The 27,757-nt window shown below is 50.7% G+C and overlaps 2 protein-coding genes across 5 annotated transcripts; one reads left to right on the forward strand and one right to left on the reverse strand.

Annotated features, from left to right (window-relative positions):
• Positions 1–118: 118 nt before the first annotated feature.
• GAL3ST3 (galactose-3-O-sulfotransferase 3) lies at positions 119–7,921 on the reverse strand. Its single transcript, XM_030332769.1, has 3 exons — positions 7,762–7,921; positions 4,047–4,283; positions 119–1,807 (listed from the first exon to the last, which is right to left on the reverse strand). Exons 2-3 carry the CDS (start codon positions 4,169–4,171, stop codon positions 637–639), a joined length of 1,296 nt encoding a protein of 431 aa, XP_030188629.1. The 5' UTR covers positions 4,172–4,283; positions 7,762–7,921; the 3' UTR covers positions 119–636.
• A 2,930-nt stretch (positions 7,922–10,851) lies between these two features.
• On the forward strand, positions 10,852–27,059 carry SF3B2 (splicing factor 3b subunit 2). 4 transcript variants are annotated; one of them, XM_030331183.1, is made up of 22 exons: positions 10,852–11,010; positions 11,187–11,236; positions 11,537–11,614; positions 12,377–12,625; positions 12,842–12,892; positions 14,839–14,956; positions 15,469–15,569; positions 15,875–15,971; positions 16,153–16,244; positions 16,633–16,848; positions 16,998–17,135; positions 17,302–17,382; positions 17,600–17,827; positions 18,608–18,757; positions 19,423–19,512; positions 19,625–19,732; positions 21,234–21,341; positions 21,621–21,763; positions 21,847–21,948; positions 26,119–26,218; positions 26,309–26,494; positions 26,811–27,059. In XM_030331183.1, the coding sequence occupies exons 1-22, from the start codon at positions 10,878–10,880 to the stop codon at positions 26,880–26,882; spliced, it is 2,691 nt and encodes an 896-aa protein (XP_030187043.1). In that variant the 5' UTR covers positions 10,852–10,877; the 3' UTR covers positions 26,883–27,059. The 4 variants fall into 4 exon arrangements, with proteins under 4 accessions (XP_030187043.1, XP_030187046.1, XP_030187045.1 ...); XM_030331186.1 differs by having other exon boundaries at positions 12,845–12,892; XM_030331185.1 differs by having other exon boundaries at positions 11,190–11,236.
• The last annotated feature ends 698 nt before the right edge of the window (positions 27,060–27,757 follow it).

The following is a 27,757-nucleotide window of genomic DNA, read 5'->3' on the forward strand; positions in this document are numbered from 1 at the left end:
GAAACCTGGCTTTCAATGACTGACAACCAACCTGTACCTTTTGAAAGTATTTTATTAAAAAAAGAAAGAAAGAAAGAAAGAAAGAAAGAAAGAAAGAAGGAAGGAAGGAAAGAAAAAAAGAGAAAGAAAACCCAACCAAACAAAAAACCCAACCCAAGAACTCTTGGTTCTGGGAGTCTGGGAGCAGCTTAGGTCTTTGGGGAGGGTGGAACCTGGAAGACAGATGGTGTGTGGGGGGGGGTCTCTGACCCCTGAGAGGAAGAGCTGCCCGGGAAGCTGACAAAGCAGCCTTTCCCGGGGCTCAGCCTCCCTCTGAGGCCTGGGCTCACCCACTTGAAAAAAGACAGGTGGGGCTCAACCCACAGAAGGCGGCAGGGTGGGCAGTTCTGGTCAGGCCTCAGACCTCTTGTCAAAGTTACCAACCAGTTAGGGAGGAGAAGAGGGTGGCCCGGGGCTCGATCGGGCCTATCAGCACCCACCACGAAGATGGGGTTCAACCCACCCTAGGGAGGCAGGCTCAGGTTGGGAGACAAGGCCCCTGTACTGAGCAGAAGAGGCCCCGATGAGGCGGATGGCCCGGGGGCAGTCCCAGGCAGGACTCCGGACGGGCAGGGTAAGATCCAGACTCTTGAGAGCTCAGTGGCCCTGGAGGCCGCGGGGCAGCGCCCGGATGGGCCGCGGCGGGGGATTGTCCAGGACCGGTTCCGGCCGGGCCCGCACGCCGCCCCGGCGCTTTTGCTTGCGCAGCAGGTAGCTCGAGTACTGCACCTCGGGCATGGCCAGCTTGAGGCAGGTCTCGGTGGCTGGACCGGCGCCGCCGCTGGGCAGATCGTAGCCCATGATGTCCACCTTGCGGCTGGGCTGCCACGGCTGCAGCTGCTTGGTGCGGATCTGCGCGGCGGGCCGCAGCACGGGCTCCGCGCCGAAGCAGCGCCGCAGCAGGCGTTCGCGGGCCTCGCGCAGCTCGCGCGCCTCGCGCTCCACGCACGCGCGGCCGGCGCTGGCCACGCGGCGCCAGAACGTGGCGTTGAAGTGGTCGTAGAGGCCCGCGTCGAGCGCGTTCCAGGTGCGCGCGGCCCGCGCGAGCGCCGCGGGGATGGCGGCGAGGCGCGAGCTGGCGGCGCGCGCGTTCAGCTTGGCGTAGAGCACGTCGTCCAGGTCCCAGGCCAGCAGGCGCCGCAGCAGGACCAGCGACTCGTCGAAGTACTCGGCGATCATGACGAGCGAGAAGACCTCCTCCACCTGGCGGATGAGGCCGGCCAGGTAGGCGGCGTCATCGCGCGGGCTGCGCTCGTTGTCGCCGCCCAGGTCGTAGGCCAGCGTGTTGTGCGCGAACATGGCGAAGTGCTCGCCCGCGCGGTAGTAGGCCTCGGGCGCGCGCAGGAAGGCCTCGAGCGACGCGTTGGGCACGCGCCGGAAGGCCGGGCAGTACTGGTTGTAGTAGCTGAAGAGCGACTCGAACATGGCGGCCGGCTCGCGCAGGATGGTGACGTAGACGGTGCCGGGCGGCATGAGGCGCTCGAGCTCGGCGCGGTCGAAGCGCAGGTGGCTGGCTAGCACGTGCGGTGGCCGCGTGGCTGGGTGCACGAAGTGTGCCGAGAAGTTGCGCGGGTAGCAGAACTGGTGCTCGCAGCTCGGGTGCGGCAGGGCCACCGTCAGGTTGTGGCGCTCGGCGAATCGGAACAGGATGTTCTGGACAGTCGTGCCCGCAGTCTTGTGCGTCTTCAGGAAGGCCACAGTCATGTGCTTGGGGCGGGGCGGTGAGTCCCGCAGAGGCGGGCAGCTCAGAGGAAACAGCTTGGGGTACCTGCAGAGTTCGGGAGGTGTGCGGGGGAGGGGGGGGCCGGGGTGGAGGGTGTGAGAGGGATGCTTCTCGACCCCTGCCCCTCCCCAAGGATGGTGAGATGGGCCACAGAATGGTCCAACCCGGACTATACCCATGAACCAGTAGAGGGATATGCCAGGCGGCCTTTAGTATGACGTCACCCCAGTGATCCCTGCTGGCCTCTGGGTATTCACGCCCTTGTGTATTTCCCTCCCCATGAGTATGAGCGGGACTTGATGCTGCTCGGGAATAGAATAGGGCAGAAATGATGGGATGCCACTCCTGAGATTACATTATAAAAAGACAATGGCTTCTATCTTGGTCTCTCTGCCTCTCTCTGGGATGACTCACGCAAGGAGAAGCAAACTGCCATACTGTAAGCAGCTGTATGGGGAGGCACCAGGCGACAACAGTCCCTGAGGAACCGGGCCTCATTCTTTCAGCCTGCTTGAAGAACTGAATATTGCCAGCAACCACATGAACGAGCTTGGAAGGGGAGCATTTCCAATCAGACCTTCAGATGAGACTGCATCCCTAGCAGCCAGCTTGATTGCAATGCCATGTGACCTTGAGCCAGAGGAACCCAGGTAATCCACACCTGGATTCCTGGCCCACAGAAGCAAGATAATAAGTGTTTTTTAAAATTATTTTTAAAGTTTTATTCATTTATTTTGAGAGAGACTGAGAGAACATGAGTGGGGGAGAGGCAGAGAGAGGTAGAAAGAGAGAATCCCAAGCAGGCTCTGCACTTTGAGCACAGAGCCTGATGCAGGGCTTGAACCCATGAACCCGTGAGATCATGACCTGAGCTGAAATCAAGAGTCCAACGCTTAACTGACTGAGCCACCCAGATGCCCCAAGACAATAAGTGTTTGAGGTTTTCAGGTGCTAAGTTTTGAGGTAATTGGGTTACACAGAAACAACTAATACAAGGACAGAGGCCCTTGGAGATCTTTGAGAAAGTCTCCTCTACACATGTAGAAACTGAGGACCAGAAGGAGAAAACTCATTTACATTGTCTGGCAACTAAATCAAGTCACCATATTCTCTTGTTCTCTAGCTTTTTTCTCATTTTTACTCTTTGGCTTCTCATCTTGTAGGTGAGTGGCACGGGCTTTGAGGCAATCTATTTGATTTGTGATTCTGTTAGATTCTCTGGAGCCTCATTCATTCAATAAGTCTTTTTTTTTTTTTTTTTTTTGAGCATCTACTATATGCCAGGCACTGTTCTAGGTTCAAGAAATATGCTAGTAGTATAAAAACCAGACAACAATCCTAGCCTTCATGAAGCTTTCATTTGTTTCCTTATTCCTGAAACAAGGGTGTTTGGGATGACAGGTGACCTGTAAATTCCCTGCATATTGAGTTACTATTGTTTCTTTTCTATCCTAAGCATCATGTAATGAGGAGAACCCTAAGCAGCTCTGAGAACACCACTGAGATTTCCTATCTGTGGCCCATTTGGGCTCAGGATAATATCTACACAGATGCCCTACCAAAAGACCGTTAAATCATCCAACAAGAACTGGGCCTATTCACACCATTCTTCTGGGCAGACCATGTAGAAAATGGGAATGAGGCCCTGAAGGGTGCAGGGACTTGGTGGGTTCACACAGTGAATCATGGAGCAGGGTAAGGGCTACTGCTAGTCATCACGTATCCTGTATCACGGTGACTAACTGGGTCACCCGTAGCATCATCCCCATTTTGTAGATGAGGGAACAGGCTCAGAAAAGTGAGGGGATTTGCCCAGCACAGCAGAAGTAATGAGAAGTTGTTTGCAGTCCTCTGGGGAGGCGCTCAGAATGTGATGCCACGGGAAGCATTTGGACGGGATTAGAATCCCAGTTTAAGTCACTAACTCTAGGACTTCAAGCAACCTTTCAGTGAAGACCAGTGCCTGCCCAAGCAGGTTGTGTGGATCTAAAGAGAATATATAGAAAGCACAACTAGAATAGAGGGAAGGAGGGGCGCCTGGCTGGCTCAGTCAGTGGAGCATGCGACACTCGTCTTTGGGGTCGTGAGTTCAAGCCTCATGTTGGGCATAGAGCCCATTAAAAAAAAATAAGTTTAGAAAAATGGAAGGAACAAAGCCCAGCAGAAGACAGACCCTTCCGGCAGACAGAAGGAGTAGGAAGGAGAGTTCCCAATTCCGTTGCCCACCAGGCAAGAATGCAGCTCCCCTGGGTCCCGCCCATGCAGTGAGGCCCTGCCCCCTTACCAGCTGAGCTGTGCCCCCTGGTGGATGAGGAGGCTTAAGGTGCTGCACCCTAGCACCAGCAGCAGGATTTTTCTGCGGCTCATCATCTTGGAGGCCTGCTGCAGGTGCTGGAGGATGGGTGGCATGATGGGGTACCCACCCCTGGACCAGCCGGGACCTCGCTATCCAGGACTCCCTTCGCCAGCACTCATGGGGGCTCCTGGGGCTCTGGTAGCAGGGCCAGTATTCCTGAGAGGCCTGGCAGGAGAAGGAGGCAAACAGGTTTGCAGCGGGCAGAGGAGATGGACTGTGGGCCCCAGCAAGACTGGTGCAAAGGAGAGCTCCAAAGGGTGGGGTGCGCAGAGAAGCCAGAGAAGATCGGATTCCTACCTCCCGTTTCCAAGACCCTATCTCCGCACCCTCTAGATAACTTAGTCTTGGGTGGAATTACAGGCTCTGGGGTGTGGCCAGCCCTTCAAGCGGTAGCCACTCCTCCCTGGAGCCCTGTCTCAGCTTCTTGGCCTGGCCCTAATGTCTTGTGGTTATTTGTTTCTGTCTGCCCGCCCCCAGTAGACTTGCCTTAGCACCAGTGCTTGGCTTAAAGCACAGAAGTCTCAATTCAAGGTTTCCCTCCTCCAGGATTCCTTGCCTGACTGCTTCAGCCAAGAGTTGGTCTTGACTCCCCAGAGACCGAGCTCCTCAGAAACCACTGACTGGACCTATATCTTCTCGAGTCTCTTGACATCCGTAAGGCATCGATACTGCAGGCTTACTATATGTACCACACTAGTACATACTTAATGCCGTTTAATCCCCACCACACCCTAACACAGGCATTATTCCCCATTTTATAGACAAGGAAACTGAGGCTCTATGACATGGTGCTACTTGTCCCTGGTCACACAGTTGTTGGCAGAATCAGGATTCAGACCTGTTCTTTCTGGTTCCAAAGCCCATCCTTCTAGATGCAATGTGTGCTGCTTCCACAGAACACGGATTTCTCCATCCCTGCTCTGGACTCTGGTAGTTCTACGTGTTTCTCAGCCCCGAGCCTTCCTAGCTGGGCTCCTGCCCTGAGGGCCCAAGACTAATAAATCCATGAGAGAAAGAAAGGAAGGACTTGAAATCCCAGAACCCTATCTGGATTCCATCCCTAGACACCTGAAACCTTGGCCACTTTGTCAGCTGACTCTGCAGTGAGAGGTGCCTGGCCAAGGCCATGACATGGCAGCCAGGGAGAGGGGAAAGGGGGGGGGTTGTGGGGAATACAGAGGGGCTCCTGCTTGTTTCCCCGATGAGATTCTCCAGAAGAAGATGGGCCTCCATCCCAGGTGAGTGGCAGGAGTGAGAGGCAGAAGCAGGGAGGGCCTGTTTTCCAGCCAGTCACCTGTCTCTGCACAAATGCCTTGGCTCAAGGGCAGCCTGGCCTTTGGCAGTCCTGGTGGAAAGACAGCTTCAGCAGCAATGTCTGTCTCTCCACTAGGGTGGTGTCTGTGTCTCAGGGGCCTTAGTCTCCAGGTCTGGGTTCAGCGTCAGCCTCACATTCACACCTCTCGAAAGGTGAGAGGGAGCCTGGAACCCTATGGGCATTTGCACGTATGTGGAACTAGGACACCTGGGTCCCAGGAGGGATGAGGTAACGTAAAAACTTTTGACCATCACTTCCTGCTGGGGCGTAGAGCTTGGTTTCTAGTTCCTCTTCTTTACCACTACCTTCCCCTCTCCTCTCATTAATCCTGGATTACATTTAAACCTGCTCGGGTGGAATGATGTGATGGTTAGGCCTTTCCTTTCTCTCCAGGCTGCATCACCTGGTTTCCTCCACCAGCCTGCAGACAGACTTAATCTGCCTGGAGCCGAGGGGGGTGAAGGGTCCACCACAGAGGGCAGCCAAGGGCATAGCAGAGAAAGCCTAAGGCCCTGCTGTCTTTTCAAGGATTGTTAAGGGCAGAGAAGGGCTGGCTATGCGAGGGTGAGGAAGCCTACAAGGGAAGTCAGAGCCTGTGGCCTCTGCCACTCGTCTTGCCTAGAGGATTTGGTGACAAGATGGGAGTTTCCCAAGGGGGCAAAGTGGGAAGTCAACCTATTCACATCACTGCTAAAGTCGCTAAAACTATTCTATTTTCAGAGGACTCTGGGTCAGCCAAGGAGGTCAAGCCCGGAGAGAGCGCTGCGGGGACTTTCCCTGGGAAGTGCTTCAAGCAGGCCACACAGAGAAGGACAACAGGGTGCTTGGTGGTCTCCTCCGTCCCACTCCCCTCCATGTCTTAGCCCTGGGGACCCAGCCAGCCAGACCCTCGTCTAAGGTCCCCTTGAAATAGGGCATCGTTAGCGCAAGAACTTCATGGACACCACCTCTAAGGTGGGCACCGGTTTCTGCTTGGCCACCACCAGTGTCGGGACGCTCACTACCTTCAGATACAGCCTGGTCCGTTTCTGAGCAGCCTCAGCTGTTCAAAAGTTGTTTCTGGGACAGCTAGGATCAGCCTGCCACTATGAGTGCCCTGCTCAGCCTGTCCCCTTCCACCTTCCATCTATATGATTGCTAGTGTTGCTGTCCTAGACCACATGGATCATTTTTCTCCATGACAGACCTTCAGGTATTTGAAAGCAGTAACCTTGTCTCCTCTGGGTGGGCACTCGGCCAGGCTAAACATTCCAGGTCCTCAGAGAGGGTGCTGCTTGGACACTGGAAGCGGCCTCCCTTCCCTTGCCAAGTTCTCTCCATGATGCCTCCTCTGGAGATGGAGTCAGGGCACTGGCACCCGGGGAGGGGGCTGGCCAGGGCTGGATCTAACCTCTGTAATCTCCAGGCTGGTGTGGGGTGGGTGGTGGTCTCCTGGGGCCCTGGCTCCTGCCCCTTGTATTCTTCAAACTCCTCTGCCTCCCCTGTGTCTTCTCCATGGAGAGAGTTTCCCTCAGCCGTCCCAGACAGGTCAGGATGCCCAGCCTCATCAGAATATCAGTGCTAATTTTAGTCAGAACAATTTACCTCAGGCTGCTGCCTGGTTTTGCAAATTGCTTTCCTTTCTCCAGGGAACCAAAGGAAAAAATGGTATAGCTAGGCAGAGCTTTGAAAACGGGCTTGGACACCCACCCACTCCCAAATGAGCCCTTTTCTCTCTCCCCTCCAGCTGTAGGGCCAATATGGGTGCTCTTAGAGGGGGAGGGTGTCCCGGCTTGGACCACCAGCCCTGACCATCGGGTGACCTGGAGACTCCGTCCTTACTAGAGCACGGCACAGCCCGGTGAGCAGGGAAACTGCCCAGGGCACTAGAGAGGAAGGGGCTGAGTGAGGGCTGAGGGGGTTGCCGATTAGTGGCTCAGGAGATCAAATATCTTTCCACCTCTCTCTTTTCCTGCCTTTTTCCTCCCAGCCTGCTGCCAGGTCCTCCCCAGCCCCCTCTCCTTGCCATCCACCCCCACGTCATCCCTGCCTCCAAATTCCCTTCATCCTTCTCTCTCCATCACTACCGCCCCTTCAGCCCCCATTCCCTCAATTTCATCCCCACCTACCCCAGGGATCCGGTCACTAGGATCTGGTCACCACAGGGGATAGGCCAGACTCGCCCTCTCACCCCGGCTTCTCTCGTTCCCCAGGGGGGTAGAGCGCCCCCCGCCCCCATGCTCTCCAGGCACCAGGCCCCCGCGACACTCTCCTGCCCACCCCTCGTCCCCTGTCCCGGCCCGGTCCACCCCAGTCCCCCTGCCCCACGCCGGCCACTGCAGTACTTACGCCGCGGGCTCTGCCTCCGACCCGGGTTTGGGGTGGTCGCCGCTATCTCTAAACCCTTGTCCCGAGATCCAATGCGGATCGCAGGGCGCCGGGGACCCTGAGCGCCGAGCGCCGGTTCGCTCTCCTCTCCGAGCCTGGATGGGATCAGGTGGCGACTCCGCTCTCCTCTCAGCTCTGCCCGCCGTCCGCCCCCCCATCGCACACCGGAGGCGGGGCGGGGGCGGGGGCCGGCAGCGTGCAGGGGAGGGGGAGGGGAAGGGGAGCGGGAAGAGGAGGGGGCAGCTCTGACTTGAAGGCTGCCCAGGAACAATCTCTGGGTGGCGTCTTCGGATGCGGGCATCGCCCGGCAGCCTTGCAGAGAGGTTCAGCAATGTGGCCAGCATCTTGCCCTCACTCTACAGAAGGGGAAACTGAGGCCTGGAAGGTATCTGGATACTCTGGCATTGCTGGGCATTCCTGGGCTCTATTGGGCGACCTTGGCCTGGTGGGTCCTAGGGGAGTTAGAGACACGGGTACCTTTACCAGCATCCACATACTCCCTCCCTCCTCTTCTCTGTCCACCTCCAGCAGAGAAGCACAGCTTCAGCCTGGGGGCTGGTCCCATTTGCCCTCCCACCCCTGAAGACCCTTTCCTTCGAGCCCCTGAGGCAATCCCCTTGCTGCTGACCCACTCCTACCCTATAGCAGGACTCCAGACTCACTTGTTCCTGACCAGAGCCTTAGCACTTTGTACTGGGAATCTGAGAACCCAAGTTCAACCCTTGTTGAACTTAAGACCCAGAGTCAAGAGCCAACTCCGTGGGCCTGGATACTTTCAGCTCTAGGATAGAGAGCTGTTCTTGGAGCTGCTCGGAGACTGCAGAGGTGATATGTGTGAAGGCTCTGTGTAAACTCCTGTGTGTCTGTGTGTGGGCGTACCCGGGTGCGGGAGGGGGTGGTCCTGAATTTTCTACTCCCTTCTTAGACCCTAACTCCTACCACTTGGAACTGGGCAGCAGCACCTCTCAAAGTCATGGCAGATACCAACAGCCCTACATTTAGTTCATTGGTTCTCATGGACTTCGGCTTTCTCCTACCCTCTTGACCTGTTAGGGCAAGAGCCTGGAGCTGGGACAGCCAGCCAAACTGGGACTGGAAGGAATTGGATTCCATTCTAGCCCCACACAGGTAGCTATTGTGCGAGGATCCTTGTTAAGAGGGTGAAGGGAATGGGGACTCTCGGAATCAGGAGAACTGCTTGTGGTCCCAGTTTGGCCTGTTGGGAATGTCAACTTCTCTCTGCCCCTCAGTGACCGCCTCTGCACAATGGGAGGTTCTGTCCTGCCTGGGTCCCAGAGCAGTTATAATGAGGTCCCACTTGTCCCTTTCTGGCCATAGCTACATTACCTCCTCACTTACCAGACTTCAGTTTATCTTGTCTCAGAGACCCCTATCACCGTCCCCAGCACATAAACATGTCTAGGGCCCTTCGGCCTCAGGTGACCTGCGAGCAGCTCTCCAGTTACGGGAAGCAGAAAGATGCTTCCTTTGGGTCAGAATGGCTCTACCTGAGTGGGCTGACATGCTGGAGGGGAGAATACCACTGGTACTTCTTCTGCCCTTTCTGGGTTTGGCTTTTCCTTTGGGAGTGTCAGGAGACTGGGGTGGTGATGGTGATTTTAAGAGGAAGGATCAAGGCTTGGACAGGAGGAAAGAGAATTTCCTATCCAGGGCTAGGATGTGAGCAACCTTCCTGGCTCAGTCCTTTTCTGTTTCTCTTGAACCCACCTTCCCTAGACTTGGCACCCCATTATTTTTTCCTCGCCCTCAGCTACTTCTCTTGGGGGGGGGTCGGTCAATGACATGGAGCATGCTAGAAAGAAGATATGGAGGGTGTGGGTGTGGGGGGAAAATGAGACCATTTTATTTGAGTTTTCCAGCTCACTCGCCCAACACCACACACTCACACAGGCAGTGAGCCTGTCAGTGAGAGGGCAGGGCTAAAATGGGAAGGGGACCTTCAGAGCTAGTGGTGGAGGTGAGGACAGAAACTGAATTGACTGACAGATTAGGATAAGGGAAGGTGGGAGCTGGACAGGCAGGGGGCATCTGCACATTCCTCCCTCAGACGCACAGGCCACTGGTGGTGGCAGGGTGGGTAAGCGAGGCAGCGTCGACTCCTCTGGTAGGCCGGTGGGGATGAGGGGACAAAGTCCTCAGTTCATTTTCGGGACTAAAAATTACGCAAATCCTGTTGCCCAAAAGACCGTTTCGGCCCCCCCCCCCCCCATCAATCATTACGATGCAGCTCTTGAACGCCAGATGTTGCGAGATAGCAAAAGGACGAAGTCCCTGATCGCGTTCTTGCGGAGGAGGTGGAGAAAAGGGGGCGAGGCTTTAAAACAAATGGTAGATGTTTGTACATGTTGTGGGAGCTCCAAGGAAGGAAAGGAAAGCGGGAGAAAGCTTAACGGAGACATTTGAGCGGAACTGGAGAAAGCTTAACGGAGACATTTGAGCGGAACTGATAGGTGGAAAAAGGGGCTTTACTGTGGCCCTTCCCCCAGGTCGGCAGCTGGAGCTCAGCCCGCTTCTTTCCCGGCTCCGATCCTCTTTCAGCCCATTCATCCCTCCGTGGGCCGGGGGTGGGCGGGCAGACAATCAGATACTGTTTTATCACAGGCATCGGCTGCAACCTCCCGCTTGGCGCCCGCAACCCGGCGGCCGCCAGGGAATGAGTCCTTTAGGACTCCCTAAGGAACTTAAGCGTCCGGGCCTCTCGCGCCTGAGCTCGGAGTCGGGCCGGAAGGCTGATCTGCGCTTGGGCGGGTCAGACGCAGATAGCACGCCTTTGGGCGGGGTCATCTTCGTCCATAGCCCCGCCCTCGCTCCAGCCCCAGTGTTCCCCGTGCTTCAGCTCTGATCCATCCTCCCGGAGTCGGACCCTCAGAAAACGGGACCCGAGTACTACGACTCCCAGAAGACTTCGCGGCCAGGCCGCCTGGGGACCTGGGGATCCGAAGGGACCTGCCAACCCTCCCCCGGACGTGACGTAAGACGCTGCCGGAATTTCCGGGAAGTGGGCACCAGGTCTGGCCCGAACTTCCGGGTTGGTCGCGCGCCTTCCTGCGGCTAAGATGGCGGCCGAGCATCCCGAGCCTCCCAAAGGAGAGTTGCAGCTGCCGCCGCCGCCACCTCCTGGGCATTATGGCGCTTGGGCTGCCCAGGAGCTTCAGGCCAAACTGGCAGAGATCGGAGCTCCGATCCAGGGTAAGGAGATCGGGAGGTCAAAAGACGGGGCAGCGTAGGCCTAGGGAGAAGCGGAGCTTGGTTACCCCGGAGACCCGGAGGCGGTGGGGAGGGGCGGAGGCGGACCTCTGGGGCTCGACTGGGTCAGGCGGGCCTGCTCGGCCTGACCTACCCCATTGATCCTTTGCTTTGCCCAGCAGGGAGTCGCGAGGAGCTGGTGGAGCGGCTGCAGACCTACACTCGCCAGGTAAGTGTTGGCGGCGGGACGTGGGGTTAGGCCGTTTCTGGAGGCCTTCGCGATCCGTCATGACTCGGTCTTAGTTTCTTACGTACCAAAACACAGTAAGCAAGGGCTCTCTGTTTTTGCCTGTTCTTGTCATTATCTGACGAGTTGTAATCGTTTCTGTATATATATTAGTTCTTTTCAGTACCTAGCCCAAGCTCTGTCAGACAGGCTCTGGTTAAATTTTGTCGAATGAATGGGAGTGAATGTCGTTTTATGGAACAGCTCTTCTTGGACTGACCTGGAGTTCTTTCTCTTTTGCAGACTGGCATCGTGCTGAATCGGCCGGTTCTGAGAGGTGAAGATGGGGACAAAGCAGCTCCTCCTCCCATGTCGGCACAGGTAAGGAGGTTGTTCTGCTTTATAAGATGCCTTCTGTTCAGGTAGCCCCTCTCACATTAAGTGTATTGCGGACGCAACTAACAGATTGGGCAGAGAGGTAATGCAAAGACAGTTGGGAGCTCTTTAGTTTTCCGTTGGTCATGATCCTCGCCTCCTTCCTTAATCAATGTCTGTTTCTCCAAAGTCTGTCTGTCTTTTAAGATCCCAGCTTAAATAGTCTGGAAGCCAGACTTGATCCTCCTTCTACTGGAAATAACTCTTTTTTGCCTTTCCAGGACACAGTTCTCGTTTTATTTAACGAGACGTTACGGCTCACTCCCTGATTTGGTTTCATATCCTTTACATTTAGTGAGTCATTGGGACACACTGGCTCCTGTGTTAAGTCTTCTCAACTTCCATGTCCTTTCTGAGCCAGGATGTGACTTTTTCTCTAGGACAGTGGCTCTGACGGGTTTTGTTGACTTTTGTGTGTGGGATGAGGAGTTCCCAGGTGGACTTCAGAGGTGTTCTTGAATCTCCTGAAATTGTGTGCAAAATTTGTGTTCATGTTTTTCTGGGGAGAGAGTCTATAGCTTTCGTTGGTTGCTGCCCCAAAGTTAGCATCTTGTTTCGCCGATAACTGCTATAGGGTATTCTCTTTTTGAGCGCAAGAACTGTTTGTTATTTGACTTTGAATCCCAGCACCTGGCTCACAGTGGATCCCCGGCAAATATCTGCAGTAGAGAAATGTTTCCTAGTTGATGTTCACATTTTTTCCCACAGCTCTCTGGGATTCCCATGCCGCCGCCACCCATGGGACTCCCCCCTCTGCAACCTCCTCCGCCACCCCCACCACCTCCGCCAGGCCTTGGCCTTGGCTTTCCTATGGCAGTTGGACCTCGCCCACCAAACTTGGGACCCCCGCCTCCTCTCCGGGTGGGTGAGCCCGTGGCTCTGTCAGAGGAGGAGCGGCTAAAGCTGGCGCAGCAGCAGGCGGCATTGCTGATGCAGCAAGAGGAGCGTGCCAAGCAGGTGGGACAGGGGTCAGCTTGGGCCTGGGTCTCCTCAGGGTCCTAAAGGGGAAATGGAGCCTCAGAGAGAGTTGGATCCTGGGGCCAACTCCTCGGGGCAGGTCTGGACCAAAGACTAGAACGTAGACCCTAGCCTGGAAGAACCCCAGGAAGCAGAGCTGTGGCAGTGTGGCCCGTGGGGTGGTGGTGCCGATGTAACCTTGTTCTGTTTTTTAAGCAGGGAGATCATTCGCTGAAGGAACATGAGCTGTTGGAGCAGCAGAAGCGGGTAATGCCCCCCAACCTTTGGCCCCATGGTCCAGTCCACTGGCTGTCACTTTAGTGCTTAGTGTCCAGAACATGATGCACCATTCAGATTTTCTGTGGAGGTCATCTCATCCTTAAGTTCTAGTATCTCGCAGATAATCCCATCTTTTCTGGAGCCCAGGAGTTGATCAACTACAGACTGTGATCTGTTTTTGTAGGGCTTGGGAGTTAAGAGTGGTTTTTATCTTCTTTCTTTTTATTTACTTATTTATTTACTTATTATTAAAAAAAATTTTTTTTTAAGTTTATTTATTTTGAGAGAGAGAGAGACTAATGGAGGGACAGAGAAAGACAGAGAATCCCAAGCAGTCTCTGCTCAGTCAGCACAGAGCCCGACACAGGGCTTGAACTCATGAAACTTGAGATCATGACTTGAGCCGAAATCAAGAGTCAGTGGCCAAACTGACTAAGCCACCCACTTGCCCCTCTTTTTTTTTTTTTTTTTTTAAAGTTTATTTACTTTGAGGGAAAGAGAGCATGTGCATGTGGGTGGGGAGGTGCAGAGACAGAGAGAGAGAGAGAGAGAGAGAGAGAGAGAGAAAATATCAAGCAGGCTCCATGCTGCCAGTGCGGAGCCCAACATGGGGCTCGATCCCACAAACTGTGAGACTATGACCTGAGCCGAAATCAAGAGTTGGACTCTCAACCGACTGAGCCACCCACCAAGAATGACTTATCTGTCTTTAATTTTTTTTTTTATGTTTGTTTATTTTTGAGAGTGCCAATGGGGCAGGGGCAGAGAGGGGGATGGAGGATCCACAGGGGGCTCTGTGCTGAAAGCAGTGAGCCCGATGTGGGGCTCGAACTCTTGAAATGTAAGATCGTGACCTGAGCTGAAGGTGGGTGCTCAACTGACTGAACCACCCAGGTGCCCCAGCTTATGTATCTTTAAAGGATTATTTAAAAAAAAAAGGAAACAAATCAGGAATATACTGTAGTCTTTTCAACAGTCCTTATAGCCTAAGATATTTACTATCTAGCCTATTACAGAAAAAAGTTTGCTAATCTCTATTAGTTCTATGTGATGTCGTTTTTGGTACCTTGGGGAGGACTTTGGGTTAATTTTGCCATTTATTCGTATTTAGACTGTGGTAGGTGTAAGTTAGGGAATGATACATAAGACATTCAGTCCCAGAGATGGATTTTATCAGTTGTTCCCAGTGGGTTACTGCGAGTATTAGAAAGTAAGCATTAATAGGAGTGAATGTGGAATTGTTTACAAAGTGCTCTTTTTCCCTAGATTGTGCTAGATCTTGAGGAGCAGGTATAAGAAAAATATTTATTGTTCCTTAAAGATAACTTAATGCCTTAGGGCACATGCGTGGCTCAGTTGGTTAACTGTCCACCTCTTGGTTTCAGCTCAGGTCATGATCTCACAGTTTGGGAGGTTGAACCCCGAGTTAAGCTGTGCACTGACAGCAAGGAGTCTGCTTGGGCTTCTCTGTCCTCCTCTCTCTGCTCCTCCCCCACTAGTACTCTTGCGCGTGCTCGTGTGTGCTCTTTCTCTTTCCTTCTCAAAATAAAAAAGAATAACTTCTTGGGGGAAAAAAACCATTGTTAGAAAGTAGAAGATAGTGTGCAGCTATCTAAGTTCTCTTAGGAGAAGTGTTAAGTGTTAAGCTAAGTGTTAAGTTCTCTTTTAGGAACCAGGAGTTTCCTGGGCTGTTTTTTTTTTTTGTTTGTTTGTTTTTGTTTTTTTATTTCCAGGGGTTTCCTTTTCTGACGGGAGGGGAGGCCTCCTCCATTTGGATCAGTAGTCTAGAAAGGTGCAGGTGGTGAGGATGTCCAAACTCAGATGTACCTGATTATTCTCCATGGGCCTGTTACTTGACTTAAAGAATCCACTTGCCAGAGGCTGTCTGTTTGATGGATTTCCAAGCTGTGTCTTCACTCCCATGTCTCTGGCAGGCAGCTGTGCTCCTGGAGCAAGAACGGCAGCAGGAGATTGCAAAGATGGGCACCCCAGTCCCTCGGCCCCCACAAGACATGGGTCAGATTGGTGTTCGCACTCCTCTGGGTCCTCGAGGTAAGACCTTGGAAATGGAAGGGAAGGGAAAGGAACACAATCGAAAACTCTTGCACGTAAGTACGTACCCCGTAAAGTGCATATATTGTAAGTGTACAGTCCAATGAATTGTTTAAAACTGACCGCTCATGCAACCGGCACCTGGCTGGACCAAGAACCAAAATATTACTAGCACCCCAAAAGCTCTCACTGGCTCCCTGTCAGCCCCTCCCCCCTAAGGGTGGCTATCACACCTTTAGCAAAGAAGATAATTTTTTTAATGTTTATTTTTGAGAGAGAGAGAGCTCACACTTGAATGAGTGGGAGAGGGGCAGAGAGAATCCTAAGCAGGCTCTGTGCTGTCAGCACAGAGCGCGATGTGGGGCCCGAACTCATGAACCATGAGATCATGACCTGAGCCGAATCAAAAGTTGGATGCTTAACCAACTGAACTGCTCGGGTGGCCCCAAAGAAGGTAATTTTTAAAATGGGTGTTTTGTCTCTTTTGACCTTGCATTTCTTTCTTCTCACAGTTGCTGCTCCGGTGGGCCCCACTCCCACTGTTTTGCCCATGGGGGCCCCAGTTCCCCGGCCTCGTGGTCCCCCGCCACCCCCTGGAGATGAGAATAGAGAGGTGAGATTGGTGATTTCTTTCTAGGGACAGGAGAGGGTGGTTTAGGAGAATTCTGGGAGATGGGAGGACTTCTGGAGCGGGAGGGTGAAGGAGGAAGCCATGCTTCGTTAAAGCATATCAAGATATGGCAGGAAATAGGGCCGGGAGACATTTCTGGGGCAGAGGTTCACTCTGAGGGGAGCTGAGGGATGATTTGACGCAGTCAGTGTTGCTGTCTGCTGTTGACATCCCCTGGCTGGCAGCCTTTCTGGTACAAGAGGCGGAAATCCTGGGATCATCCCCTCTGCCTGGGTTGTCTGTTGCAGATGGATGACCCCTCTGTGGGACCCAAGATCCCCCAGGCTTTGGAAAAGATCCTGCAGCTGAAGGAGAGCCGCCAGGAAGAGATGAACTCTCAGCAGGGTGAGTGTGTTTTGTCCCACAGGCTGCAGGGACAGAGAGGCTGCGGCCGAGTCTGCATTCTTCCATCCCTTCTCCAAGGAGGGTTTGAGAGAGAAACTGGCTCTCGGTAAAGAGGAGTTACTGCGGGCGAGTGGCAGGGTACCAGTGTGGGGAGTCTGATAGCCACCTTCCTCCCTTACAGAGGAAGAGGAAATGGAAACGGACACTCGCTCGTCCCTGGGCCAGTCAGCGTCAGAGACTGAGGAGGACACAGTGTCTGTATCCAAGAAAGAGGTATGGGATGGAGCTGAGTCTGGAAGGAACGTCAGGAGACAGTATTTGGGCACTAAAGTAACACCAGTTCTAAGTGATCAATGTGTAGTAGCTGCTATTTTGTGCCAGTTTCTGTCCTACACATTTTAGGGATTTTTTTTTTCATTTAATTGCCGTAAATCTTTGGAGTGCAGAGTACTGTGCATGCCTTTGTTTTATAGCTGCAAAAACTGAGGTTCTGAGAGGTGCAGCAATTTACTGAAAGGCACACAGCTTGAGAGGGGCAGAACTTTGGAGCCTGACTTCAAGGCCTCTTTTCTTAGCTCTTTGGGGAAATTGGATGAGGAAATTAGGCAGCAGGCATGGCACTTGGATTCTCTGACCCAGTTGGTTTTCCTTATTTTGGCAGAAAAATCGGAAACGTCGGAACCGAAAGAAGAAGAAAAAGCCCCAGCGGGTTCGGGGGGCGTCCTCTGAGAGCTCTGGGGACCGAGAGAAAGAATCAACCCGGTCCCGTGGCTCTGACTCCCCGGCAGCTGATGTTGAAATTGAGTACGTGACCGAAGAACCTGAGATTTATGAGCCCAACTTCATCTTCTTCAAGAGGATTTTTGAGGCTTTCAAGGTACAAGAAGCAGCATACTCTGAAGGGGCAAAGCTGAGCGGGGAAGGGGCAGGGATGGGGAAAGACAGTAAGGAGGGCATCTTTACAGCGCTGGGTTCAAGAACTAGGGAGAGACACAGCTGGGGTTTCCGTGGTGTCTGTCTCCTCAGCTCACTGATGATGTGAAGAAGGAGAAAGAGAAGGAGCCAGAGAAACTTGACAAACTGGAGAACTCTGCAGCCCCTAAGAAGAAGGGCTTTGAGGAGGAGCACAAGGACAGTGATGACGATAGCAGTGATGATGAACAGGTGAGGCCCCCTCCGCTGTCGGGGAGATAGGGACTTGAGATGGCTGAGATGCAATCCGTGAGGGACCATGGTGAACTCTTGGAAAGGAGAATCCCTCTGGGGTGAGCTGGGCAGTGTGATTCGCTCCTAATAGTCCTGCTCAAAAGAAGTGATGGTTTTGTTCTAGGAGAAGAAGCCCGAGGCCCCCAAGTTGTCCAAGAAAAAGTTGCGCCGAATGAATCGCTTCACTGTGGCTGAACTCAAGCAGGTGAGACCCTAGATGATCCAGCAGAGCCCGGAGCCTGGCCGGGAGACCCCATGAGGAGCTCCTAGAAATCCGCAGGGGTTTTCTTTGGGGGATAGGGAGGAGGGTTTTGAAGGAGGCCTGGGTGACTTAGGTATGTGTCCTTTGAAGAAGAGAAAGTTAGAAAGTTTTAGATTTGAGAGGTTGGGGCTTTCTAGCGGCACGTTGCTATGGTTTCCAGCTCGTGGCTCGGCCTGACGTTGTGGAGATGCATGATGTCACCGCACAGGACCCCAAGCTCTTGGTTCACCTCAAGGCCACCAGGAATTCTGTGCCTGTGCCACGCCACTGGTGTTTTAAGCGCAAGTACCTACAAGGCAAACGAGGCATTGAGAAGCCTCCCTTCGAGCTGCCAGACTTCATCAAACGCACAGGCATCCAGGAGATGCGGGAGGCCTTGCAGGAGAAGGTAAGGGACGGGGCAGGGCTCAGATTTGCCCTGCAGGATCCACATCCTTAATATCAGCCTGTTTGAAAATCAGGAATCTTGTTCCCCAAACCCATCTACTTCTTAACTGTCTAATTATCCGTTCTCCAGAAGTCAGCACTGCATATGACACAGGATGAGAGGGAAAGACATCAATTCGTGAAGGGTAGACAGAGCTTGCCTCAGTGTTCCGAGCTAGGTGTCCATCTTGTCTCCTCGTTCGTCCCCTGCCTGCACTACCAGCTCTTTGAGCTGTCTGCACACAGTGACTCCTTTTCCTGCAGGCTGCCTTTGGCTGTGTCCACCGTTTTCTGTTACCAATGTGAGCCTGATACGTTTTGTGGCTAGAGATCCATGGCAGCTGTGTAACTTCTTAGATCCAAGTTTTTAAATTAAATTAAATTATCTACCTTGAGTAGCTAATACTTGTGTGTACTGCAAAAAATTCAGGAGGTACAGAAGTACGCGATGAAAACTGCCTCCCAGTTAGACTGCGGTCACCTAGTTCTCTCCGGAGGCAGCTAATGAGGTCAGTCTCTTGATCAGATGGCTTAAAAGAATACTTATCGACATTCGTAGCCAAGGATGATTTTATATGATACATAGGTTTTGCGCAGTATGGATTATGTAAGTTTGAGAGGTTTGAACGGGAAGGATTTTGGTGACTTGTGGAATGACACAAATGAGGTTTTTCTTTATTTCTTTGGAAGTGTCAAACTTGGTGAATACCTTTCATGACCTATCTTCTGCCACTCTCCGCAGGAAGAACAGAAGACCATGAAGTCCAAAATGAGAGAGAAGGTTCGGCCCAAGATGGGGAAGATTGACATTGACTACCAGAAACTGCACGATGCTTTCTTCAAGTGGCAGACCAAGCCCAAACTGACCATCCACGGGGACCTATACTATGAGGTTCGGGTGTGGGGGCTGGGGAGCAAAGGCTGGGCCGTTGGTCATGGCTGTGTGACTCTTGGTTGGGAAGGCTTTCTAAGCTGGTGCAGTGGCTCCTACTCTCAGCCTTAGAATTGTTCATTAACTCCCCTTGGATGGAGTAGAATTTGAAATCTTAAAATGAGGTGGTTTTTTGGGAGGAGAGATCCAGACCATGTCTTTAAAAAGTGGTAATTGGTTAGGGACAGAGGGGCCAAGTGGTGGATGCTTGTATAAAACAATTAGGACTGAGGGTGGGAGAAAAGTTTTTATTTTTTTCCTGATCCTTGAAATAGTAGTCACCGTGATATTAGGGAATTTTCGAGGTGGAAGGATCTTGGAGATGATCTTGTCGAGCGCCCTCATTTTACAGAGGAGAAAGCAGGCCCTAAATCTGGCCATGTTTTTCTAGTGGGTTAATGTCAGCACTGGAAATCTTGATTCTCCCCTCCTTCCTGGCCTTTCTTTTTCCTACGTTAGCCAGGGAAAGGAGTGCTGAGAATCGACAGGCACTAAGCAGCCCTCAGTGGGATTTTGTATCTGGTGTGGATTGGGACTTCTCATCTTTGTTCTCTTGTCCTCTTGCCATTGAACTCCCGGTGTGTGTCTGGCATTGATAATACAGCGTGCTCTGCTTTTTTTCTCAGGGGAAGGAGTTTGAAACACGACTGAAGGAGAAGAAGCCAGGAGATCTGTCTGATGAGCTGAGGATTTCCTTGGGGATGCCAGTAGGACCAGTGAGTGCCAGTTACCTTGACTGGGGAAGCCAAGAAGAGGGTGGGAATTAGGGCAGAAGGGAGACAAAGGACAGGGTTGGGCAGATGATATCCTGTTCTCTTTTTCCTGCAGAATGCCCACAAGGTCCCTCCCCCGTGGCTGATTGCCATGCAGCGATATGGACCACCCCCGTCGTACCCCAACCTGAAAATTCCTGGGCTGAACTCCCCCATCCCCGAGGTGAATACTGTCCTTTCTTTCATTTTTAGCTGCCCCTGCTTGTTAACTAGAGGATGATGTAGTTTTCCTTCTCTCATCCCACCATGTCTCTCTTTCTCTTTTTTCTTCCCCCAAAATGGGTAATAGTTTTTGTTTTTCAAAAAATCTGACATGCTCGTCATAAAATAGTTAATTAGATTTAACAAGTTCAAAGATGAAAATAAATCACCCATAATTTCATCACTCAGAAATAGTCAAGATTTAAAATTTGGCAAATGTGTTTCTGATACATACATTGATAGAAATAATTTTATCTCAAGAATGGCATTAAGTTTTCATTTTTATTTATTTTTTTTTTTTTAAATTTTTTTTTTTTTCAAGGTTTTTTTATTTATTTTTGGGACAGAGAGAGACAGAGCATGAACGGGGGAGGGGCAGAGAGAGAGGGACACACAGAATCGGAAACAGGCTCCAGGCTCCGAGCCATCAGCCCAGAGCCTGACGCGGGGCTCGAACTCATGGACCGCGAGATCGTGACCTGGCTGAAGTCGGACGCTTAACCGACTGCGCCACCCAGGCGCCCCAAGTTTTCATTTTTAAACATGAAGCGTTAAATTAAAACAATTTTAATGGGGTGCCTGGGTGGCTCAGTTGGTTAAGCACCGAGTTCGGCTCAGGTCATGATCTCACGGTTTGTGGGTTCGAGCCCTGCATTGGGCTGTGTGCTGACAGCTCAGAGTCTGGAGCCTGCTTTGCATTCTGTGTCTCCCTCTCTGTGTCTGCCCCTCCCCCGCTCGTGCTTTGTTTCTCTCTGTCTCTCAAAAATAAATAAACGTAAAAATTTTAATAGATAGCAAACTCATTAAAGTGAAAAGAAGGAATTGTTAAACTTCAGATAAAAACTTCTGCCTCGGCTCAGTCGGTTAAGCATCCGACTTCAGCTCAGGTTATGATCTCACGGTTCGTGAGCTCGAGCGTCGCAGCTCGAGCCTTGAGCTCTGTGCTGACAGCTGAGAGCCTGGAGCCTGCTTCAGATTCTGTGTCTCCATCTGTCTCTGTCCTCCCTGCTTGTGCTCTGTTTCTCTCTCAAAAATAAACGAACATTTAAAGAAATTTCTGTTTATCTATCTTTAGAGAGAAAGAGGGAGAGCACGTGAGAGCCCAGGAGAGGGGAAAAGGGAGAGAGAATTTTCAAAGTTAGGAAAAAATCAGGAAGAAGTTAGAGTTCTGTTTTTTAAAGTACTTTTTTTAGTTTGAGACAGCATGGGCTCTACCCTGAAGGCTGAGGTTATTAGTCTACTTTCTGCTTCCCATCTTCCCATCCTATTGCCTCTGGATTTTTGTTGCTTATTACTTTTGCTTTATAATGCTTTATGATGTTTAATTCTTCTCTGAAATCATAGTTTCCAGAGTTACCGAGTGCTAGTTTCTATTCTTTGTAGTGTGACTTTTCTCCAGGGCTTCAGAGCTCCAGGGTTTTGGAGCTTAGGAGCAGAACTGACTTGCATTTCCTGTCTCGCAGAGCTGTTCCTTTGGGTACCACGCTGGTGGCTGGGGCAAACCCCCAGTAGACGAGACTGGGAAACCACTCTACGGTGATGTGTTCGGAACCAATGCTGCCGAATTTCAGGTATAGACCATGACTGTCTTACTTGAGGTCATGAAGTTTAGAGACAGTTGGTTTATAGATTCATTATCAGGGAGGAGCTGGGTGTTCTGAAGTTTCAAAGTCTGAAAAAGGGTATGCATTTCCTGAGATGTGTTGCAGGCTCTCCACTAGACTATGAGCTCTCCTTAGGCGGAGGCTATCGTCTGTCTGTTTACTTTTATATTCTTTGAGTTTGCAACAGCTTGACACATGATAGGCTTATAGTAAACATTTGCTGAATGAATGAATGATCTCTTTCAGACCAAGACCGAGGAGGAAGAGATTGATAGGACCCCTTGGGGGGAGCTGGAGCCATCCGATGAGGAGTCTTCGGAAGAAGAGGAAGAGGAAGAAAGTGATGAAGATAAACCAGATGAGACAGGCTTTATTACCCCTGCAGACAGGTGGGGAGAGCAGGGTCTGTCTCTAAAGTAGTCTGGCATTGCGGGCCTTCTCCTTACTTCAGAGCTTGTTTCTGTCTTCACAGTGGCCTCATCACTCCTGGAGGGTTCTCATCAGTGCCGGCTGGCATGGAGACCCCTGAGCTCATCGAGCTGAGGAAGAAGAAGATTGAGGAAGCGATGGACGGGTGAGGGAGCCAGGCAGGGCTGAGAGGGAAGGACTTTTCCCTTCAGCCTCTGGGTTGGCCAGCTGACTTTCCCCCCCTTTCCTTCCCTTGTGAATCAGTTATTGAACACCAGGCACTGCTCTAGGCAGTGAAAAACGCTTGGTAAGCAGTTCATTAGAGAACAAGGTAATTTCAGGTGGAGATAGGATGGTGTAGCAAAGTAAGCTAGGTAATGGGATGTAGAGAGATTTGGGGGGTGGGGAGGTCTTTGGGAAAGCCTTGGTGAGGTATTTGAGCTGAGAGCTGAATGTTAGGAAAGAGCCAGCCACAGGGTGATCTGGGGCAGGAGGAACCAGAAGTGCCTTAGACAGGCATGGGTTTCACATGGTCCTGCCATGGAACTTTTCTTATTAGGGACATAAATGTGTAGGATTGTCCAGTCTTCTTGGTGAGTTGGCCCCTTTTCCATGAGATAATCTTCTTTTCTGCCCGTACAGTTCTTTGTTCCATCTTCCCATTTTCCTATATTTTAGATTGATAGAATATTAAAAACATTTTTTTTTAATGTTTATTTATCTTTGAGAGCAAGAGAGAGGGAATGGAGAGGGAGACACAGAATTTAAGCAGACTCCAGGCTCTGAGCTGTCAGCACAGAGCCTGACATGGGGCTTGAACTCATGAACTGCGAGATCATGACATGAGCTGAAGTTGGATGCTTAACTGACTGAGCCACCCTGGCGCCTCAATAGAACATTTTTTATGACTCCATTTTATCTCTTTTGTTGACTTACTAACTGTAAAGCTCTGTTTTGTTATTTTTAGCGGTTGCTGTAGGGTTTATAATATCCATCCTTATCACAGTCTGCCTTCAAGTGATATGCCACTTCTGGAGAGTAGCAAGCACCTAACAACAGCACACTTCTATTTCTCTCTTCCCAACCTTTGTACTGTTGTCACGCTTTTTACTGTTACATGGTATAAATCCTACACTGTGGTTATTTTCGTTTAAAAGGTCAGTTATCTTTTTTTTAAGTTATCTTTTAGAGAGATTTACATAATTAGTCATATATTAAGCTATGTAATTGCCATTTTCAGTGATCTTTCATTTCTTTGTGTACAAAGGCTTCCTTCAGCATTTCTTGTGTGGCTGCTGGTCATGAATTCTTTCAAGTGTTGGCAGTCTCAAAACTTCTTCACTTGTCCTTTTGAAAGATTTTTTTTTTTTAAGTGTTTATTTTTGAGAGAGAGACAGATAGAGCCTGAGTGGAGGAGGGGCAGAGAGTGAGGGAGACACAGAATCCAAAGCAGGCTCCAGGCTCTGTGCTGTCAACACAGAGCCCGATATGGGGCTTGAACTCACGAACTGTGAGATCATGACTTGAGCTGAAGTCGGATGCTTAACTGACTGAGCCACCCAGGCGCCCCAGAATTTTTTTTTTTAATGTTTATTTTTGAGAGAGACAGAACAGAGGGCGAGCAGGGGGAGGGGCAGAGAAAGGCAGATGCAGATTCTGAAGCAGGCTCCAGGCTCTGAGCTGTCAGCACAGAGCCCTTTGTGGGGGCTCATATCCATGAGCCGTGAAATCATGACCTGAGCCTAAGTCAGAGGCTTAACTGACTGAGCCACCCAGGTACTCCTCAAAGATTTTTGGAAGGTTTTGGCCAGGTATAGGATTCTAGGTTGACAGCGTTTTATTAAATTTTTTTATTTCTTTCAGTATTTTAAAGATGTTGCTGTGGTGACTTTCTTGCATTGTTTCTGATGAGAAGTCTGTTTTCCTTCCTTTCTTCTTTTTTTTTAAGAATTTTTTTTAATTTTAATTTTTTAAAATTTACATCCAAATTACTTGGCATATAGTGAAACAATGAAGTCCTCATATGAGTGAAGTCATATGATTTTTGTCTTTCTCTGACTAATTTCACTTAGCATAATACCCTCCAGTTCCATCCACGTGGTTGCAAATGGCAAGATGTCATTCTTTTTGATTGCCGAGCAATACTCCATCGTATATATATCCCACATCTTCTTTATCCATTCATCCATCGATGGGCATTTGGGCTCTTTCCATACTTTGCCTATTGTTGGTAGTGCTGCTATAAACATGGGGGTGCATGTATCCCTTCGAAACAGCACCCCTGTGTCCCGTGGATAAATGCCTCGTAGTGCAATTGCTGGGTCGTAGGGTAGTTCTATTTTTAGTTTTTTGAGGAACCTCCACACTGTTTTCCAGAGTGGCTGCACCAGCTCGCATTCCCATTCCTTCCTTTATTCTGTATATAATGTGTCCTTTTATCTCTGGCAGCTTTTAAGATTTTCTCTTTCCCCATTTTGAACAATTTAATTCTGTGTGGTATGGTGTAGTTTCTTCATGTTTCTTTGTGCGGGGTTAGGTAAGTATCTTGCGTTTGTGAGTTAATCATTTTTATGAATTTTGGAAAAAATCTGATTATTTCTACAAATATATTTTCTGTTCCCTTTGCTTTCTCCTCCCCTTTGGCAAGTCCAATTATACGTGTATTAGGTCTGTTTGAAGTTGCCCTCCTGCTCATGAATGCTCTGCTCATTTCAAAATACCCCTTTTCTCTTTGTATTTCATTTTAGAAAATTTCTATTCCTGTTTCTTCAAGTTTTTTCCGTGGGTTCTAATCTGACAGTAATCCCATCCAGTGTCGTTTTCATCTCTAGCTGTATGATTTGGATCTTTTCATATGTTCTGGGTGTCTATTTTTGAACCAGATGGCAGGCAGTTATAATAACATGCTGGTTCTGGGTTGATTTAAATTGATTAATTATTTTCCTCATTAAGGATTGTGTTTTCTGCTGCTGCTCATGCTTGTTTACTTTTGTTTGAAGGCCAGACTTGGTGAAATTTACCTTGTTGGGCCCAGGGTTCTTTTGTTTTTTTTTTTTTGTTTGTTTGTTTTTGTTTTTTTCTTTTACTTAAAAAAATTTTTTTTAATGTCGGGGGGGGGCAGAGAAAGGGGGAGACACAGAATCCTAAGCAGGCTCCAGGCTCTGAGCTGTCAGCATAGAGCCTGGGGTGGGGCTCGAACTCATGAATGGTGAGATCATGACCTGAGCTGAAATCGGACGCTTAACTGACTCAGCCACCCAGGCGCCCCTCTTTTGTATTTCTACAAATCTTCAGCTTTGTTCAGGAACACCGTCAAGGTACTTGGAAACAGTTTGATTATCTCAAGTCTTGCTTTTCAGGTGGGTGGTTCTTTCCCTGGCTCTGGTACTTTCCTCACACAGAGTACTCCCTTGAGTACTTGAGGAGGGCCCTCTTTAGGTCTCTTGAGTTCTCAAGTCTCTGTGCTGCTGTCTCTTCCCTAAGACTCTGTCCTGTGATCTCTAGCTGCCTAGGCCTTTGTGGACTTTGGGGTTCATCCCTTCAACTCATGAAGTCCTCTGGGCTGTACATGGGTTCCCCCTCCTCGTTTCATGGCCTGCAGACTCTCTCACTGCAGTAGACAGGGCAACTGAAGGACGCACCTCATTTGTTTCCTGTCTCTCCTGAGTCGCTCCCCTTTGTTACCCCATGTCCTTTGTTTCTTGTGTTCTGCCCATTTTTTGGTTGTTTCAGGTGGGAGGGTAAATCTGGTCCCTGTTACTCCTTCTCCAGAAGCAGAAGTCTCAGGCTTTGCATATTCAAGGAAGAAAAGAAAGAAGGGTACTATGGTTGGAGTATAGGGAACAAGGATTAGGTAAGACTGGCTTGGATGGTTCTTGCACCCTAGGAAGTACTGGAAGTTTAAGTTCTCTGTGTTAGAACCCCAGGTACAACTTTGGGCAGGAGCTCTTGTAGTGTCTTCTCTCCTGCCATCTTCTGTGTACCAGAGTTGTTTCAGAAACTTTAAGCCTGACCCTTAGCCCTTCTTCACGTGTGGGAATCTTGGACTCTGATCTCTAAACTTGGTTCAGGGGATCCCTTAACTCAGTCTCTGTTTTCCTTCCAGGCTGTATTTCCTAGAATCAGTGCCATCCCACCCCTCTCCCCACTGACACAATCCTTTCTTCTTGTGGGTCTCCGTGACCTGCAGAGGCGGCCTAGGCATTGTTTTTCCTCTGGGTGTCTTGGAATCTCTTCTGGGAGCTGGGTGGAGGTGCTGCTCATGTTCTTTTTGCTTCCTCTTCTGGAAACCCTTTTATCCCTTCCTTTTTCGGCCTGATCCCATTGTCCTCTGTAGAAGTGAGACACCTCAGCTGTTCACCGTGTTACCAGAGAAGAGAACGGCCACTGTTGGGGGAGCCATGATGGGATCAACCCATATCTATGACATGTCCACAGTGAGTATTCTTTTGGGGGCTGGAAAAGGGGGCGGAAACTAAGTCTTCTAAGCCTCTCTGTAGGTGACAAGACTCTGATCCCTTTTCTAGGTTATGAGCCGGAAGGGCCCAGCTCCTGAGCTGCAAGGTGTGGAAGTGGCCCTAGCACCTGAAGAGTTGGAGCTGGATCCCATGGCCATGACCCAGAAGTATGAGGAGCATGTGCGGGAGCAGCAGGCACAGGTGGAGAAGGAAGACTTCAGTGACATGGTGGCTGAGCATGCTGCCAAACAGAAGGTAGGAGGTCACAGGGGAACCCAGCTGGGTGTGAGCCAGGAACTAGGTACCAGGGACTCCTTTTTCAGCGGAGTGGTGTCCTCTCTGCTGCCCTGAGCTTCCCTGGTGCTGGAAACCTTAGAAATCCTCTGGTGGGCTGCCCTCTTTAAGGATGATGAAACTAAGGCCCAGGGAGGGGAGCTCATCCAAGTCTGAGAATCCAGTTTTAGCACTTTTTTCCACAGATCTGTGTGGCTGAGTCAGGCTGCCCACCCTTGTCTTGGGGATCAGTGGGTTGTTTCACTTGTTGTAACCTGTTTCTCTTTCTCTCCTCCAGCAAAAGAAACGGAAAGCTCAGCCCCAGGACAGCCGCGGGGGCAGCAAGAAATATAAGGAGTTCAAATTTTAGGTCCCCCTCGCATACCTGGCCCTCCTTTCAGCTCTTTGTCTGGATGCTTGGGCTTCACACATGGTCCCCGAGAGCCAGCTCTCCCACAGTTCCCAAGGGCTTGTCATTTCATGTTCTTATTTTAGATCTGTTTTGTAAATAAAGCTGTTTCCCAAGGAAAGAGATGCATATGTAACACTTCTGATCCTCCTTCGTTTTTTTTATGTGTTTTTTTTTTTAAGTTTATTTATTTATTTTGAGAACAAGAGAGAGGGAGGGGCAGAGAGAGAAACTCTCAGGCAGGCTCTGCACTGTCAGCTCGGAGCCTGACATGGGGCTTGAACGGTGAGGTCACGACCTGAGCTGAAATCAAGAGTCAGATGCTTAACTGACTGAGCCACCCAGGTGTCTTTTAATGCCCTCGGGCAAAAGGACTAAAAAATGGGGGCAAAAGGACTAAAACATTGGCTTTTTCTGCAACCTCGGGGCTGCCCCAGTGCCAGGGGCGTGCACCTGGATCAGATGTTGCAGTTGAGACTGGTGATAACTCCAAAGCCATGCTGAAATTGTTTCACCACTACCTGCCTTTGTAGGAAGGCTCTGGGGCAAGGATCTCTAGGTCTGGTTTGACCTTACTACTTTGTCCTTGGGGACTAAAAATAGCCAGCTTAGCACCCTGGCTGGGCTGAGGAAGTGCAGTGGGCTTGGGAAGTAGGCCAGGTCAGGCCTTCCTAATAGACCTGTGGCCAAAAGAGTCCCAAGTCCTTACCTGGGAGGGAACACAGCCCCAAATCTAGATTGTCTGGAGTCCCCGTGAATCCCTGGGTGGTTTCAGCACTCAGCCTCTAAGTTTGGTAGGGGGAGGGAGGGGGAGCTTGCTTTCTCCAGGTTCTAGT

This window comes from Lynx canadensis, chromosome D1 (assembly GCF_007474595.2).
Source record: "Lynx canadensis isolate LIC74 chromosome D1, mLynCan4.pri.v2, whole genome shotgun sequence".
Lineage (NCBI taxonomy): Eukaryota > Metazoa > Chordata > Mammalia > Carnivora > Felidae > Lynx > Lynx canadensis.